Raw genomic sequence first — 19642 nt, forward strand, 5'->3', positions numbered from 1 at the left:
TTAAAAGAATACATTATGATAGAACTATTTGGTCTCTGTGAAGGCAGAAAAGAAAGTAGATTTTACAGGAGTATAGTCAAAGGGTTAATAGATCATGCTCTTTGGAACAGCTACCTTAAACCCTTGTGGATTGTCCTAGACAGAGTGTAAATCCCAAGTTTTTTAGCAATGGTCTTCTATAATGTGCCTACCTATCTCTGTTACCTTGTCTCTTATTTTCCACATGCCCTGTATTTTCTTTCTAGCATAAAAAGTTGATGGTCTTTTCTGTGTCTGGAAATATCCTATTGTCTATCTCTTGAACTTTGGCCCCATCTTTAAAATACTCCTCATGCCAGAAACTGGTGGCTTACTCCTATAATCCTAGCTACTCAGGAAGCTGAGATTTGAAGATTGCAGTCCAAAGCCAACCAGGCAGGAAAGTTTGTAAGACTCTTATCTCCAATTAACTGCAAAAAGCTAGAAATGGAGCTATGGTTCAAGTGGTAGAGCACTAGCTTTGAGCACAAAAAAGTTCAGGGTCAGTGCCCAGACCCTGAGTTCAAACCTCAGTACCAAGGGAGGAAAAAACCAAAAACAGGAACAACCAAAAAACCCCTCCTCATGTATCACCATTCCTCTCTTTTTTTTTTTTTTGTTGGTTGTAGGGCTTGAACTCTGGGTTTGGGCACTGTCTCTCAGCTTTTCAGCTCAAGGTGAGCACTCTACCATTTGAGCACAGCACCACTTCTGGTTTTCTGAGTGGTTTATTGAAGATAAGAATCTCATGGACTTTCCTGCCCCGGCTGGCTTTGAACCATGATCCTCAGATCTCAGCCTCCTGAGATTACAGGAGGATTACAGGCGTGAGCCACTGGCACCTGGCATACTACCATTCCTCTTCTGCAGAGGGGGTTCTATAATATGTATTTAATTAGGAGTAATTATTGGAATCTGAACAGAGGCTGGGATATATACCAGTGGTTGTCTAGCATGACTCTGGGTTAGATTAGCATTTTAAAAATAATCTTATTTATGTGGTAGTTAAACAATAGTTATAATTTAGGAAGTGCTTATTGTAGGCCTGTGTTAGGGTTGCAGGGAGTCAGTGGATAACCCTCCACTTGTCATAACCAATTATGAGAAAGGCACAGAGTGGTCAGAGTTGGAGATGAAAACTTTCAGCTTTTTACTGATAAAGGCAAAGTGAAGAAGAAGGTTAATTATGAGGCCAAGTAGTTATAATATTCCTTTGGTCCAAATTTCCTTCCAAACTCTAGACTTGTCCCAAAAGGGAAACTCTTGGTATATGTCAGCATAGATGGCTGAAGGCACCAACCAAGCCACATATATCTCTATCTCTAGCTCTCTATCTCTATCTTTATCTCTCTCTGTATATTTTATCTATATATCATCCCTTTTCTCAAACTTATCACTTGGGTAGGTGACCCCTTATCTTGTAGACCAGGGAGAAAATGGTAAAGGAACTGAAGGGAAATTCTGTTACTTGGAAACTGGAGAAGTGGGGAGTATTTTCTTTCCCATTCCAATACTAGGCAGTGTTCTGCCCAGATAATCCTATAGCTTTTATTCCTAGTGGAATAAAAGAAGGGAATTTTGTCTTAAGGCTCTGAAACTCAGGATTGCTACTACCTTCTTTCCTCTGCTTTGTACCTCATCCTTCAGCACTTTCCCATTAGCACATATGTTTACTTCTTAGATTTGCAATCTAAGTACTTATATTTTGCAGAAGGAGGTCAAGTTCTGTCATGTGGATCTAACTTGTTTGGCCAGTTGGGAATTCCTCATGGGCCTCGAAGATGTGTGGTTCCCCAGATCATTGAGGTGAGGACATCTAATATTAGCTTGCTCTGTCTTGTTAACTGTTTCCAGGTGATTCTGGCTGTCTTTAGTCTTAATAAAAGGCTGAATTTGAGTTGATGAAAAGGCCGTTCTGAGAAAAGTTAGTGGTGAGATTGATGTTATTAGTAAAAGACATCTCTTAGTTCTTATAATGTAATGTTTTATAAACTAAAACAGTCATATATCTCATAAATCCAAATGACATTTTAGAATTCTGAAATTAATAATAGGGGAAACTATGTTAGGAACTAAACCAAATTAAAGTGACTTTCCTAAAGATACTAATCTAGATGGCACTGTGGCTCAAAGTGGTAGAGCACTACTAGACAGTGCCCAGGCCCTGAGTTCAAGCCCTGTGACTAACAAAACAAAAACAAATAACCCCCCAAAAAACAACAACAACAACAACAACAACTAAAGATACTAACCTAGGCAAATGTGGTACAGGCCAGTGCTGTCCAGTAGAAATACAATGTGGGCCATAGAAGTGATAGAAAATTTCAAAAAAATTAAATAAAAAATTAAAGTGGCAGCTTTATCGAGGTACAATTCATATATCATTAAATTCATGCTTTCATGATATACAAATCCAGTGTTTTAAAAAGCCTGTTTAAAGAGCATGTTTAAATGCTTCTGTCACCGTTATCTAATTTTAGAATTTTCATCATCAGTGAATAACAGCTACTCCTATTCTTTCCTTCCTGCACCCCTCAGGAACACTAGTCTTCTTCCAGTCTGTGGATTTGCCTGTTCTGGGCATTTCATATAAGTGTAATCATGTAACACGTCACCTTTTGTGACTGGCTTCTTCTTCATGTGACATTTTCATGTCTTATCCATATTTTACATGTAGGAGAAAGTAATTTCCACAACATTTTAACTAATTCAATATGTCTAAACTAATACCATTTCAGCAAGTCATCAGTGAAACAATTATTAGTGGAATATTTTATATGCTTTATAGTGTACAAAGACTTAGGGCTGGGGCTGAGAAGGTGGCTCAGTGGTAGAGCACTTGCCTTGCATGCATGAGGCCCTGGGTTCAATTCCTCAGCACCACATATGCAGAAAAAAAAAAAAAAAGCCAGAAGTGGTGCTGTGGCTCAAGTGGTAGCGTGCTAGCCTTGAGCTGAAGAACTGAGGGACAGCGCCCAGGCCCAGAGTTCAGGCCCCACGACCGGACACACACACACACACACACACACACACACACACACACACACACACACACACACACACACACACACACACACACACACACACACAAAAGACTTATGTCTCTAGTTTACGTTTTTTACTGACAAATGTCTCAACTCAGTCTGATTACATTTTAAGGGCTTGCTGACCATATGTACTAGTGGCCACCATTTTAGATAGCAGAAATGGGAAACAGGACTCTGCCCTAGTTCAAGACTCTTTTCAATGAATTGTACTTCATTATTTTATGACGTTTATAGTGTAGGTGATAAAATAGGCATATGGATTTGTGTGTGTGTGTGTGTGTGTGTGTGTGTGTGTGTGTGTGTGTGTGTGTGTGTGTGTGTGTGTGTGTATACAGGTTTTAGGACTTAAGCTCAGGGCTTGGGTTCTATTCCTAGACTTTTTTTTTTGTCAGTCATGGGGCTTGAACTCTGGGCTTGGGCACTGTCCCTACGCTCTTCAGCTCGAGGTGAGTGCTCTACCGCTTGAGCCACAGCACCACCTCTAGTTTTCTAGTGGTTTATTGGAGATAAGAGTCTTACAGACTTTCCTGTCCGGGCTGGCTTTGAACTGCGATCCTCAGATCTCAGCCTCCTAAGTAGCTAGGATTACAGGCATGAGCCACCGCTGCCCGGCTTGTCCTTGGACTTTTAAAATCAAAGCTACTCTTCTACAACTTGAGCCATAGCTCCACTTCTGGCCTTTTGGTAGTTTATTGGAGATAAGAGTCTCATGGACTTTCTAGCCTGGGCTGGCTTTGAAACATGATCCTCTGATTTCGTCCACTTGAGTAGCTCAGATTATAGATATTAAGATATACCTGGCTGCATATGGAATTTTTAAAGATATATGATAGAAGCTAAAATTAGTTTTATCACCTATGTTAGTTCTATCTAACTTCCTAGAACTCCAATTAAGAGTAGGGGATCTGTTTTCTTTGGAGAGAGTTTGGGCTGGCTTCTGCCCTCTTGCTGAGCTCAGTTGCTGCTCTGTGGGGTATGATTTACCAGTAATAGTTCTCATGGTATGTACAAAAGTCTAGACTTTACAGAGCCCCAGTTCCCTGCTATAGGAAGTGTTGTAACTCCCAGTTGCAAATAAGTGTCTTTGTAGCAACCTACATATTAGTGATAATTAATTTGGCTTAATTATAATTCATATAATTAAGGAAGACAGAGAGGAACAAAGTTAAAATATGTTGCATGACAGAATTGGTAAGTAAAAACATTTTGACAGGTTGTATCCTATGTGGGAGAAATAAGCCAAAGTGCAATATAGGAACTTGTTCTTTTATGTACTGGTGGCTATGCTATTAGGCACTGTGTTCAGGTAGTGAGTATACAGGTGAATAACACTTGTCTTTGCATTTGAGAGTCTTTATAGTTTGGTAGTATACAGTAGATAGATAAGTACCAAAATGTAGTATCATGTTAGAATTATGGCAGCTGCATGTACAATTCCATAGGAGGAAAGACTGACTCGTTCCTAGCAGAGGGCTTAAGCCAACTCTTAAAGTTGAGTACAGTTTTATCTGGCTTGGTATAGGAGGATGCACAAAGTCTGCAGAAGAAGAATATTTTGGGCCAAAGAATAATGTAAACAAATGGAGGGACAAAGGGTGAACAAATGCAGCAGTGGTACTTACTAGACACTATGTTGAAAATGAACTATACAACTTTGGGTGGGATTGAGAGGAAAAAAAACTGGGAGAAAGCAAGGGAAGGAGTGACATATCCAAAAAGAAGTGTACTCTTTATCTGACTTATGTAACTGTAACCCCTCTGTACATCACCTTTATAATAACAATAAAAAATAAAAAGAATAGTGTAAACAAAGGTATAGAAGCATGAAACTGGAGGGTTCACATGGAACAGCCATTTCATATGGTTAGAATATGGAGGAGAGGTAGAGGTGGCTGCGTAGAGTAGGCAGGTAGGGGATAGTCAACATAGTAATGTATGCTAGATGGTATGAATAGCATATTACAGAGGAGCCAGACAGGGTAGTGTGGAGGATGACTGAGGTGATAATGTAGGAAACCTGCTAACAATCCAGATAAGAGATGGTGACCCAAACTAAGGCAGGGGCAATAAAATGGAGAAAGGAAAAATGGAGAAGGAACTGGAGATGAGTATGTTTAGGATACTGAGTTTACTCCTAAAGTGCTTCTGATAGTTTTAGGGAAAAAGGACTCTAAATTCAGAGGGCAAAGTGTTCAAATTGTATTAGCTGTAAGATCTTATCTTGCTGTGAACCAGTGTGATCAGGGACTCTACTGACAGAAGTGTAGTCTCTAGAAGGGAGGCCAAAGGTCTGTTCTGTGTGCTGTCAGTCTGCCTTTGTGGTATGGTGTTTGTTGGAGGTTGGTTCCTAGGCCATTGACATAAAGGTATATAAGACTGAAGGTCCTTGATCCTTGAGGATCCTAAAGACTAGAAACAGTAGGTCTACAAATAAACAAAAGACCTATAAATAAAGGGCACTGAATGATGTACAAAAATTTCTTTAAAAGAGAGAGATTAATAAGCACATTCTAGAGAGAGAGAGAGAGTAGGAGGCAGAGAGAATTTGAAACTCAGTAATGGCTGATAGAACTGGGGATATCCATCTTCAGATGAGATCTGCACTAGTTACCTATTACTAGGCAACAAATTACCTCCATACCTAGCAGCTTAAAACTAGAAGCATTATCTCATGAGGTGGAAGGCAGGGCATCATTGGGGTCTGCATGCCACCTCTGTAGGCTTTACTGGGCTACACATCCATTTCCATGCTCTGCCATGTGGGCCTCTATAGGACTCTTTGGACATGGCATCTGGCTTCTCCCAAGGGAAGAGAGGGAGATTCCAGCCAGGCAGCTTCAGGGCCTTTTGTCACCTTGTTTCTGAGTCATTCATCACTTTCTTTTTCTTTTCATTAGAAATGTGTCACCAAGTCCAGCCCACACAGGGGAGGGAAATTAAGGTCTGCATCTCGAAGGGAGTAGTATTAAGAATTCAAGGATTTATTTTTAAAACCCCCACAAAATGTCTTAGAGAGGACATGACAAGTGTCTTCAAATATTTGGAAAGCACTGTCAGAAGCCACAGGCAGAGAGGTTTGGCTTCAATGAAAGAGACAAATGGAACTACAAAGATGGAATAGGCACTAAAAGAGGTGGGTGTTGGGCTAGGGTTGCATGGCCATTTGGTAGATGCTGCGGAGGAGTTCTGCATTGGTTAGATCAAGAATGGGAAAACTAAGAGTCCCTGTTAGTTTTTACTGGCACACAGCCATGATCATTCATTTATTTACATTCTACAGCTGTTTTGTGTTGCAGTGACAGAGCTCAGTGGTATTCCAGCTATTGTATGACCTGTAAAAGTCCAAAATAAAATACAGTTCAGCTGTTTTAAGAAAACCTTAGCAAACCCCCAGACTAGATGACCTTGACGGTTATTCCTAGCCTAGAGAGATGGTGCAATATGGTTTTGTTCTGTGATATTTTAAAGTTTTTTAAAAAATATCTTGTAATAAATAGAGAGGAATTTCTGGAGAGAATGTGTGTGTGTGTGTGTGTGTGTGTGCGTGCGTGCATACGTGTGTGCATGTGTACACGCGCGCGTATGTGTGTGCGTGTGTGTGTGTGTGTGTGTGTGTGTGTGTGTGTGTATGTGTGTGTGTAGCTTTAAGCCAATTAGGTGCCTAATAGAGACCAAACCATATTGTATTTTGTGGTATTTGTAAATGACATACAATTTTGTAGATGTTTCATTTCCAGATCCTTTTCTTTTGACAGCTCCTGAGAGAGAAAGTTGTTTGGGTTGCTGCAGGACTGAGGCATGCATTAGCTGCTACAGGTGATCATTTGGCTTTATTTTTCTAAATGGACACCTTCTAAGGGGAGACTGAGATTTGAGAAAAACTCTTTAAGGTATTTCAAAGGGCCTTGCTCTGCTGTAGTTCTGATTAAAGGAAGAGATTACAGGCTGGAGTCAGGTGAGAAAAGCTTTAGCAGGAGGGAAGAAGGAAACTGTTTCCTAGCTTTTTCTTTTCTAGGCTTGGCACTAGATTTCCCTGCTTTGATTGTCCTCTTAACCAGGAAGTGAAGAAACAGAGGCCCAGAGAGTTTGTTATTGCATTTTAGTAACTTTAAGTTACAGGGGAATTGATATAGTAGTAAGTGGTAGAGCTGAATCAGAGTCTGAAATGATCTGATTCCCAGACCTATATTCTTTGCAATGAACTGAATGGCCTTCCAAATCGATTTTAATGTTTATTAATTTAAAAGCATCAAGTGGGCTGTCTTCAGTGCTATGTGTGAATGATGGGACAGGCAGTATATATGTGAGGTGGACAGGGCAGGTACATGTGGATGGATTCTTAGGCCCTGAGCATTAAGGAATCAGGCCCTGCTCTGAGGGTCCTGAGGTTTAGAGTATATATTAAAATCATAAGTATATCAAAATTATTGTATATATAAGTGTATATATGTTTCTTTTCAAAGATAGTGATCAATCGGAACTTATTTAGAGGAGAGAGTGCAGGAATGAGAGAGGAATTGGAAATCTGGAATAGGTTTGTCCCTTTGATTTCTTCCCTTTCAGGTTTGTGCTCTTACTCCTTTTGTGCTGCTGCTCAGCACTAGTTGACCCTACGCTGTATGAGTCCAACTGGGGGGAGAGAAAAGGAGCAGATTTTAGTGCCATACCTTGCTGATAGTCCCCTGCTTTGTGTTGATTATATTTTTTCTTCATTGAATTTAAATTTTGTACTTTGAGATAATTGTAGATTCACATGTAACTGTTCAAAATAAAATAGATCCCAAATGTTTCCTGTGATAGCAGAATTATAGTGCAGTAGTCCAACCAGGATATCAACATTGATATAGTTAAGATACAGAACAGTTCCATCACCATAATCTGCCTCCTGTATAGCCTGTTACATAAACATCATACAGTATGTTATCTTTTGGGGTTGGCATTTTTCAGTTAGCATAATTCTCTGTAGAGTTATCCAAGCAGAGTGTACAATAATCAATTCCTTTCTGTTGCTGAATAGCATGCCATTTTATTTCTGAGTAGTATATCCAATCTGGATATATCACTGTATTAGTTGGATAGGGCTGCTGTAACAAAATATCACAGGCTGAATGGCTTAAATAACATAAATTTATTTCTTCACCATACTAGAGGCTAAAAGCCCAAGATCAGTGTGCTATCAGGTTGGTTTCTGGTGAGGCCTTCTTCTTGACTGGTAGATGGCTTTCTTCTTGCTATGTTTTTATATGGCTTTTTCTTTTGGCACTTGTGGAAAGAGACATCTTTAGGGTCTTCTTTTTCCTATAAGGATACCAGACTTAATGGTTGGGCCCTTCTTATTCCTGCTCTATGTACTATTGTGCCTTTATTACTTCTGTATAGGAGGGTAATAAATATCTATAAATACAATCACATTGGGTATTAGGATTCAATGCCTAAATGTCTGGTGGGGGGGGAGGGACACAGTTCAGTCCCTAACAACCATGGTTTATTTACCAGTCACCCACTGTAGAATGCTACTGGGTGATATTGTCCAAAAAGAAATTTACTTATTATTTGACTTATGAAACTGTAACCCCTCTGTACACCACATATATTTTTATATCTCTGAGCTAAAAGGCCTAGAGTTGTGACTGTTGAATTGTATGGTGATTATTACACTTTTTTTTGGGGTGGGGGTCAGTTGAACTCTGGGCCTGGGCGCTGTACCTCAGCTTTTCAGCTCAAGGCCACAGTGCCACTTCGGTTTTCTAGTGCTTTCTTAGAGATAAGAGTTTCATGAACTTTCCTGCTTGGGCTGGCTTTAAACCATGATCCTCTGATCTCAGCCACCTGAGTAGTTAGGATTATAGTTGTGAGCCACCAATGCCCAGTGTGGTACACGTTTATAAGCAGATTGTTCTCTTAGAAATCAGCAGGGTTGATCAAGACACATTGTACTTATAAGTTGACATGTTGAATTGAAATTCCTTTAAAGACAATAAGAAATAAATTTAATAAAAAAGAGAGATTAGCAGGATAAGACAATTACCTGTCAATTATTTTCTTCCCCACTTTTGACCAGTTTTCTATAATTGGTTGCCTTTTAACAAAAGCTTTATTGAGGTCAAGTTGATATACAAAGAACCTCATATTAATTTATACTGTTTGAAGGATTTGGACATATAAATATCTGTGATGTCATTACCAACATTTAGGTAATAGATCTGTCCAACACTTCCAAGTTTCTTTGAGTCCTGTTGGTTTTGCTTGTTTGTGTTTTAATTCAAGAACATTAGGTGTTTTATGTCACAGGTGCTGGTGTCTCACACCTAGCTACTCAGGAGGCTGAGATCTGAAGATTGCTGTTTAAAGCTAGCCCAGGTTGAGAGGCTCTTATCTGTAATTAAGTACCAAAAAAGCTAGAAGCAGTGCTGTGTGGCTCAAGTATGCTAGTCTTGAGCAAAGAAAGTTCAGAAACCGTACCCAAGCCCTGAGTTCAAGCCCTAGGATTAGCACAAAAACAACAACAAAACACTTAGTATGAGATCTGTCCTTTTAACACAATGTTGAAGTATAAAATACTGTCTTGATAACTGTAGACATTCTTGAACAGCAGGTCTCTAGAATCTTGCTCATATAGCAGAGCTGAAACATTATACCCATTAATCAGCTGCAACTCTCCCTCACCTTTACCTGCAGTCCCTGACAATCACTGTTCTATTTTCTGCTTCTGTGAGTTTGACTAACACAGGTACATAAATAGAATATTTGGTATTTGTTCTGTGTCTCTGGCTTATTTCAGTTAGAATCATGCCAGGATTTCCTTATAATTTTTTTTGTAAAGACTGAATAATATTCCATTGCAAACTAAATTTTCTTTATTCATTCACTCCCTAGTGGATACTTGATTTGTTTCCATGTCAGCTTTGATGAGTAATGCTTCAATGAACAATGGAGTAGGAATGTCTCTTCAAGATTATGATTTCAAATATTTTGGACATATACCAAGATCATATGGCAGTTGCTATTTTAATTTGCTTTTGAGGAATTCCATACTGTTTTACATAGCAGCTATGCTATTTAGCATTCACAATAATTATGCAAAAAGGTTCTAATCTTCATCTCCTCACCAATAGTTACTATTTTTTTAAATAGTAGCTATCCTCAGAGACAAATATATTATAGGCTACCATAGTAGTTCTGTGTTTTCTTGGTAGTTAATGATGTTGAGTATCTTTTTGTGTACTTGATAGCCATGTGTATGTCTTCTGTTAAAGTTCTTTGTCCATTAAAAAAAATCCCTACTGAGTTATATGAGTCCCATATAATTAATCTTTTAGATATGTGACTTGTAAAACCTTGATGAGTGTAATTGCTGGTCATATGTATTCATTTCCATATTGTTACAAAGTAGTGTAGTTCCCACTGTATGTTTGATTAACTTGATTGTAAGTCCTCTTCTCTTTCACTTAAGATATAAATATTTATGGATGTATCTTTAAAAGATAAGTAAGTACTCTTTGAAAATAACCTATGTTATCATCAAGCCTAACAAAATGAACAATAGTTCTATAATAATGTTACAGAATTGTAATATCCAGTTGGTCTAGAAGGTAGTAGATCTCAGGGTTGTTATCTCTGAAGGATTGTGGAAGAAGATCCCTCCCTCCCTCCTTTTCTTCCTTCCTTCATATTGGGTGTTGAACTCTGGTTTAGTACTCTGCCACTTGGGCTATTCCCTTAGCCCTATTTGCCTTAATGATTTTTTTTTTTTTTTTTTGTTGGTCGTGGGGCTTGAATTCTGGGCTTGGGTACTGTCCCTGCGCTCTTCAGCTCAAGGCGAGCGCTCTACCTCTTGAGCCACAGTGCCACTTCTGGTTTTCTAGTGGTTTATTGGACTTTCCTGCCTGGGCTAGCTTTGAACGGTGATCCTCAGATCTCAGCCTCCTGAGTAGCTAGGATTATAGGCGTGAGCCACTGGCGCCAGGCTGCTTTAATGGTTTTTTTGGATAACATATTGAACTTCTGACCAGGAGTAGTCTTAGACCATGATCCTCTTACCTATAGTTCCCTGGTAGCTGGGATTACAGGTATGAACCACCACAGCCAGATTATTTGTTGAGATGGGGTCTTGCTAAATTGCCTGGGCTAGTCTTGAACCACAATCCTCCTGAATTTCATCTCCCAGTTAGCTGAAGTTATAGATGTGAGCCTTTGCACCTGGTGTGGTTTCTTGATTTTCCCTCCCCTCTTTAAAAAGAATTTCTCGGGCTGGGAAGGTGGCTCAGTGGTAGAGCACTTGCCTTGCATGCGTGAGGCCCTGGGTTCGATTCCTCAGCACCACATAGGCAAAAAAGAAAAAAGCCGGAAGTGGCGCTGTGGCTTAAGTGGTAGAGTGCTAGCCTTGAGCTGAAGAGCTGAGGGACAGTGCCCAGGCCCAGAATTCAGGTCCCACGACCGGACCCCCCCCCCAAAAAAAATACTGTACAGAGGGGTTATAGTTACATGAGCAAGGTAATGCATACATTTTCTATCAAGCATTGTTACCCCCTCCTTTGTTTTTCCCCTACCCTCCCTTCCCTCCTATCTCCATAACTACACTCCCCCCAACTCCCTCACCACCTAAATTGTAAAGTTTGTTTTTCAACATAGTGTCTTGTACATCTCCCTATTTAAGCATTTTGTTTTTTCCCTTCCCCTCCCCAAGCTAGAGAAGTGTACATACAAGATGCAGTGAAATATACAATATACAGTATATATACAAATACAGTGAAAACAGGGGTTATACCATGGGGGAGGAACATACAAAGAAATAAAAAAAAATCACATGGTACATTATAAATATGTTAGCAACAATAGCAAGAAAGAAAAAAACCACTTGTGTCCCTATCTTGGGTTCATTTCACTTAACATCATCTTATCTGGTCATATTGTACATAGCTTTTGACCTTTTCTGCTTGTCCCAGACATACACTAGTTACTGCAAATAAGGGAAACCATAGACCTATGTTTCTTTGGGCCTGGCTTACTTCACTTAATATAATTTTTTTGAAGTCTTTCCATTTCCTAACAAATGGGGCGATGTCATTCTTTCTGATGGAGGCATCAAATTCCATAGTGTATATGTATACCACAGATTCTTGTTTCTCTTCTTCTTTATTTTCTCCTCTTCTTCCTCTTCTCTTTTCACCTTTCTCTCCCTCCCTTAAGTTCTCTATTTTTCCCTACCTCCCTCAAACTTTTTTTTTTGAGTGGATTATAAGTTTTGTTTTATTATATCCCCATGCTTTGCTCATATTGCACTGAGTGGTGATAGTTTATTTTTCATAAAGCAGCCTTGTCTGTTTACATCTTAAAGGACTATTGGACTATAGGAGGAGACTTTAATGTTGGTACTGGTTCCAAGTGCCACACATCTGATTGTTGAGAAAATAGAATTTTGTCTGTGCATTTGTAGGAGGTTCAGGACTGTGGATGTGTAGGTCAGATTCAGTGGACATGGGAAGAACAGGCCATTCTCCTGAAATCATGTTGTTAAGCTCTCTTGTGGCCCTAAATTTACCTAGCAGTTGAGAATCTGTGCATTCATCTTGGTGTAAAGGAAAAGTCACTCCCTTAGGTTTTAGGTCAGTTGACTCCTACCTTTTTCTCTGCTACTATCTGTCTGTGTGACTTGGACAGTGCATATCCTCTCTTTCGGGCCTCAGTTTTCTCAGCTAATAAATGTGAGGAATGAACTTGATGATCATCAAGGTTTAACTTTCTATTTGCTTTGGAGTGTAAGTTGCCCTTTCAGGTTAGCTAGGAACAAAGTAGCATTCCAGTAATTTGGACACTAGTCCAGTGTCCTGAGATATTTTAGAGGAGGTTTTTTGATACTGGAATTTTCTTTGGTGGTTTTCAGTTACTAGAAGACTGCATTTGTAATCCCAGTAATAGGACCTTTTAAGCAATTGAACTCCATTATACTTATCTTAACTGAAAATGGATTGGGAGTTTCCCATAGCAGTTAGGCTCAAAGAGTAATCGGTCTTATCCCGATGTTCATTTTCTCTGTTTTCCCTTCTGCTTCGCTGGGAAGTGAGTGGCATTGTGTTCCAGTGGGGGACTGGTTTGGCATCTTCTGCACGACGGCTGTGTCCTGGGCAGGCTCTTCCATCGTTTTTGACAGCAAAGGAACCAAGCAGAGTGACAGGTGAGGTTTTTTTTTTTCTTTTTAGTAACACACACACACACACACACACACACACACACATGCACGTATACACATGCACACTCGGGGTGATGAAGTAGATGCAAGCACACACAAATGGATAAATGAAATTATTATTTCTGTTATTTTGTGATCTGTCTGTCTAATTCTCCCTATTAGGTGATGGGGTACACTGGTTGGGATTTTTTTGTAGGTCCAGTGTTTGGGACATATTGAGAAATAGAGACAAGTCAAGGAGGTGAAGATCACAATCAAAAACTGTTAAAAACTGCTTGGAAGACATAACTTAGTTGTTTAAAAACAGTATCTAGTAATACTGAGTTGTAAATTCTGAATCCAGAATTCAGTTTATCCACCCGGCACTGTGGCAGCTGCACTGATGGTACCTGCTAAGCTTGGATGACTAAGAGGACATAAGAGTGCAATCTCTCTGCAGGCAGGCACCCCCAAAGAGGGAACTTAGAACTATAGACATGTTGCACATGTCCAGTTTCTTCTTCCCAGAGAGGTACAGGAAGGAGAGAGGATGGAGAGAGAGGGCCAGGATCTCCTATAGGGAAAAATACAAGAGAGTGGGTAAAAGTGTTCTGCTATAGGTCTGTTACTTGGCCTTCTTGTGGCCAGTTTGTAGGGTTTATTTCTTTCTTCCCCTTTCTCTTCTTCTCTACCTCCACCTCTTATCAGCTCTCCATTTCCTGCGCTCTTTGTGGGTCTTTATTCTCTGCCTATAGTACCATGTCTCTATCTTCTCCCTTTTTTTTCCTCCTCACTCTCTTTGTGTCCCAGTTTATTGAGGATTGGCTGTGGGAAAAACCTAGACAGGAGATCTCTTCTGAAGCTCAGAATGAAGAAGGTATTGTCCTAGAATAAGGCAGGGCAGCCTGTAGGGGGAGTGGTGGTGCAACAGGAATTGGGATCAAAGCCATGGAGGTTTTGTTTTTCAGCTAGAGCTGGGATCAGCTTGTTGAAGCCCATGGGTTGGCTGTGGGAAACTATGAAAAGCTTTTCTTTTCTTCCTGGCTCAGATATAGGTGTTTCAGACACGTACTGTCCTTCCTATCTGCCTTCCATTGCATTTTCTTCATGTGTATGGATAGCACAAAGTATTTTAATCGTATGAATTGTTTATGGGTTTTCTCATATACTGCAGATTGCAAACTTTTATTTAATCATTTTTTTATTGTGAAAATACCATACAGAGGAATTACAAATCATTTTTTTTGAGACAGGTTTTTGCTGTGCACCAAGGCTAGCCTCAAAGTTGACATTCTTCTGCCTTAATCTCCTCAATGCAGGGATTATGGGTGTGTGCTATCACACCTAGATAGATTATGAACTTTTCAAGGGCAGGAACTGTATGTCATTGTTCTCTATATTTTACATAGGACCAGTAACAATAAGGAATAAAAAAATACTTATTTGATTTAAATGATACATTTGGGATCTGCTTGGAGTAGCAGCTTAGACTCAGTTGATTTGGAGGAGTTTTCTAAAGAGGTATTGGAATACCAACTTCCCGCTCTTAAGGCCTTTCATTTCTATTTCTCCCACTTTCACCTTATTACCATATTCTGGAGTTAGCTCCCTGGTTGCCTTTCCTTTCCTGGCCACAGTAGCTCCTGGATTCTTCTCCAGTGATACATTCTCTGAAAATATCTGTTTTGTCCTATTCATTTCACAGCATACTTGGAATGAAGTAACTTTTGTGAACTCAAAAGAAATGTCTGAAGAGTTTAGAAAAAGACTGCGTGTGTCTGCATGCCAGGCTATGAGTTGCCATAGTGTATCCTGAGTGCCTCACCAGAGGAGGCAGCGTAATTAAAGGGGGAAAGTGCTGGATTTGGAGACTGGTGCCAGGTTTAAATTCTAGTTTTGCTTTATGTTCAGCAGGCCTAAGTTTGTAGTTAAGTCCTATACACAGCAGCAGTTAAACACATGAGATATTTCTTGCTTCTGAAGTTCACTCAGAAGGTAATCCTAAGAAATGCAGGCACACATAGACACATTTTTTCATATGTATACCTCTATATCTATTTGTCTCTACTATAAACCATGAATTTATATTGATTTCTTTAGTTACAATCCAATAACATTGGAGATTATATATGTGTATATATATGTAAGTATATATAATTTATAATATATATACAATATTTCAATATAATAATAGAAATATAATTTATAGTATGATATATAACATATCATATAGTTATATATTATATATAGTTACACATAATCATATGTGTGTGTATATATATATATATATGTATGTATGTATATATATATATATTTTTTTTGTCAGTCATGGGGCCTGCTGTCCCTCAGCTCTTCAGCTCAAGGCTAGCACTCTTAACACTTGAGCCACAGCACCACTTCTGGCTTTTTCTGCTTATGTGGTGCTGAGGACTCAAACTCAGGGCACCATGCATGCAAGGCAAGCGCTCTACCACTGAGCCACCTTCCCAGCCTATATATATAATATATATATATATATATATATATATATATATATATATATAAAACACTACAGTCCTGGGGCTTGAATTCAGGGCCTGGGCACTCACCCTGAGCTTCTTTTGCTTAAGGCTAGCACTCTATACTTGAACCACAGCTCCATTTCAGGCTTTTTGGTGGTTAATTGGAGATAAAAAGTCTCACTGACTGCCCAGGCTGGCTTTGAACTGCGATCCTCTGATCTCAGCCTCTTGTGTAACTAGGATTATAGATGTGAGCCACTGGTGCTTGACAGCACCAGATTTTTTTGTTGCTAGATTTTTTTTTCTTCTTTCCCCCTTCAGTTGGCTAGCTGTAGCTTTTGCCCTTTTTCAAATCTGTTCTTTCTCTCTCCTCTGGGATAGTGATGGATCTGGCTGCTTTATTTTCAGTATGCTTACTTATTTGTCTAAGACCCTAGCTTATTTCTGCCTCCCACCTGCCACCCATCTTGGCCAGTGGTGCTAACTCATAGTCACCTGTTCTGACTGAGAGCTTCTCCCTTCATCCAGGTTATACTGGCCTCTCTGCATGACAGACTATGAGTTGCCATAATTTATGTCCCTCTGTGCCCAGTTTGTTAAAGAAACATTTTTTTTTTTTTTTTTTTTGGTAGATCTGGAGAGTTCTAAAGCAACATGTGTTCTTGCTGGCTCAGACCATTCTGCTTCGTTAACAGGTAGGTATATCTTTCAAAGTTGAATATGCCTTTCAGAATTCTGAACATGACTGCCTGTTGAGGTTCATATGGATGGTCATAGACTTTGAAGCCAGAATTCTAGCACCACCACCTTACCTTTCTATCTCCTGGGCAGCATGTGTTCTTGCCTATCACTGTATTCACAGTGTAGTTAAAGTGAGCTGCTGTTTCCAGGACACCAAAGCTGTAATGTGTTAAATACTTTACAGATTCTATAAAGATTTATTGTTTAATGAATGTAAAACTGCCAACTTACTTTTATCCTGCATCTCACTTTAGGTAGATTTATATGTTTGTTAGAAGTGTTGAGTTGATGTGATGCCAGCTTTAAGCAACTATTGGCTCCGGATTCCACATTTCTTTCTACATAGGAAGCAAGGTGAGAAGTGCTGTGTTTAGCCCACAGCCAGTGAGGAAAGGAGGGCATTTTTATCTGAGTGTAAGAGTAGACTCAGATGCAAACATTTCTCCTGTGTTCTAATTAATATGAAATGTCTGATGTTATGTAAACCTAGAAATTGTCTACTTGCCTGTTAATATGTATGAGTTTGTGAGTGTGTGTGTGTGTGTGTGTGTGTGTGTGTGTGTGTGTGTGTGTGTGTGCCAGTACTGGGGTTTGAATTCAGGGTCTTGACCTTGTTTAACTTGCTTATTACTTGGTCGGTATTCTGTCATTTGAGCTATGCCCCCATTCTGGCTATTTTGGAGATAGTCTCATTTCTGCACTTGGGCTAGCTTTGTACTGAGATCCTCTAGATCTCAGTCTCCTGAGTATCTAGGATTATGGGCATGAGCCATCAGCACCTAGCTAATGTCAATTTCTTACAATTTTTTTTTTGTGATTAGATATGATATTCATTTTGTGTCCATTTTGTCATTTTTAGTATATTCACAAAGTGAGTTGGTTTTGATCACTTGAAAGTGAGTTAAAAATTGTCAAGATTAATAGCCCTTTTTTCTCATCTAGTTCAGACTGTTAACACATTGGATTTTTTCAGTGCTCTTTAGACCTTTCCTTTGGAGTCCTTGCAGATTATATAACTATTTGGCATTGCAGCGGAATTTAATTTTACCTGCTGACGCAACAGTGTAATGATACTCATGTGGAAGACAGTTTGTCTTTCAAAAAGATGGCTTGGACACCAAGGCATAGTGCAGATGCATTGATGTATCCCCAGTCCCTCAGTGCATTTAAGGGTTTGCTATTTTACTGGGGGGACTTTTTTGCCCCCTATAAGGGATTCTCATGTTTTATATACCTCAGTGAATTCCAAGAGAGTTGCCTTATATCTGAGAATGAAATATACACCAAATTTGTTCCATAGAACTGCAGAATATCAATGCTGCAGGGTGGCCTCAGTAAAAAAAAAACAAAAAAAAAGCTTCACTGGTTTACACTAGCTTGTTTTAGAGATGAGGAAACAGAGACCAAGCATGTGAAGTTATATGTCTGGTAACTGATGGATTAGCAGGTGGACTTGAACTGAAGACTTTGAGCCCTTTTCAAATGCTCTGTGTGTGTGTGTGTGTCTGTGTGTGTGTGTGTGTCTGTGTGTGTGTGTGAGAGAGAGAGAGAGAGAGAGAGAGAGAGAGAGAGAGAGAGAGAGAGAGAGAGAGAGAGAGAGAGAGGAGATTATTCCAGTACTGGGGCTTAAACATAGGATGTTGGCTCTTGCCTAGATTTTTTTTTTTTTTTTTTGTGAGTCATGGGCTTGAACTCAGGGTCTGGGCACTGTCCATGAGCTTCTTTTTGCTCAAGGCTAGCACTCTACCACTTGAGCCACAGCACTTCTGACTTTTTTACTGAGGAATTGAACCCAGGGCTTCATGCATGCTAGGCATTGCTTAGCTTTTTAGTTCAAAGATATTACTCTAACATTTGAACCATTTCTCTACTTCTGGCCTTTTACTGGTTAATTGGAGATAAAAGTTTCTCAGAGCTGAATACCTCGGCTGGTTTTGGACTATGATCCTCAGATCTCAGCCTTCTGAGCAGCTAGGATTACAGTGTAAACCACTGGTGCCTGGTTCTCATGCCTTAAAAAAATTATTGCTATTTTAAAGATTGATGTACAGAGGGGTTGCAGTTACATAAGTCAGGTAAAGAGTACATTTCTTTTTGGACTATGTCACTCCTTCCCTTATTCTCTCCCAGCTTTTTTCTCTTGTCTCCACCTACAAGTTGTGTAATTCATTTTCAATATAGTGTCTAGTGAGTGTCACTGCTGCATTTGTTCCCTCCATTTTTGTATGTCCCCTTACCCTCCCCAATACAGATAAACAAACAAGACAAAAATAAAATAAAATAAAAACAACAACAAAGGAAAAAAACCTCTTGCTTCAATTTCCTGGCTCTAATGCCATTTACTAATACTGGTTTTTTTTTTTTTTGCCAGTCCTGGGGCTTGAACTCAGGGCCTAGGCACTGTCCCTGAGCTTCTTTTGATCAAGGCTAGCACTGTACCACTTGAGCCACAGCTCCACCTCTGGCCTTTTCTGTTTATGTGGTACTGAGGAATTGAATCCAGGGCTTCATGCATACTAGGCAAGCACTCTACCACTAAGCCACATTCCCAGCCCACTGGTTTTTGATGAGTTTGAGGGAGTATAACAGATATCCTTGGGCCATGCAAAACTATGAAGTTTTATTGGGAAGTCATAAAATGCAATAGAAACAGAAAAATATGGCTTCTAGTCTCATGATTGGCCACAGATTCTTAGTAGTATGTCATCTTAATGCCACTTAACATATTTCAACCTTCATTAACTTACTGTCATAATGCAAAAAATGAAATCAGGTAAAATCAATTTTAATAATGTATTTTACTTAGAATGTCCCAAATATTATTTCAACATGTAATCAATAGGAAACTTAGTAATGAGTCACACATTTCTCTTGCACTTCGTAATCTATTGTGTATTTTTCACACCTTTTATAATGTCTCAGCTTGTACTATGCATATTTCAAGTGTTCATTAGCCATGTGTGGCTAGTGCCTTTGATTAGTATTTATAGAATTAAAATGTAAGGGCCAAGAAAAGCTTATAGAGAAATTTTGAGGAGTTAGAAATGGATATCCCACAGATTAAATTGTAGCGTTGGCTTCATTTTGTTTGCCTTTCATCTAAAATCTTGAATGCCAATTTAGATAGGCTCTCTGGTTTACCACTGTCACTCACCAGTTGCTTTTGT

At 39.4% G+C, this 19642-nt stretch overlaps 1 protein-coding gene across 4 annotated transcripts in view; it reads left to right on the forward strand.

The window, feature by feature from the left end:
• Positions 1-19642, forward strand: part of Sergef (secretion regulating guanine nucleotide exchange factor) — a 218975-nt gene that overhangs the window by 7252 nt on the left and 192081 nt on the right. For 2 of the 4 annotated variants that reach the window (XM_042691605.1, XM_042691606.1), the window contains exons 4-7: positions 1730-1824; positions 6821-6881; positions 13126-13239; positions 16367-16429. In XM_042691605.1, the coding sequence (XP_042547539.1) occupies positions 1730-1824; positions 6821-6881; positions 13126-13239; positions 16367-16429 (333 nt within the window). The remainder of the gene's footprint in view (positions 1-1729; positions 1825-6820; positions 6882-13125; positions 13240-16366; positions 16430-19642) is intronic. The other 2 variants (XM_042691607.1, XM_042691608.1) reach the window with 2 other exon arrangements.

This window comes from Dipodomys spectabilis, unplaced genomic scaffold (assembly GCF_019054845.1).
Source record: "Dipodomys spectabilis isolate Male_0828 unplaced genomic scaffold, ASM1905484v1 ptg000145l, whole genome shotgun sequence".
Taxonomy (NCBI): Eukaryota; Metazoa; Chordata; class Mammalia; order Rodentia; family Heteromyidae; genus Dipodomys; species Dipodomys spectabilis.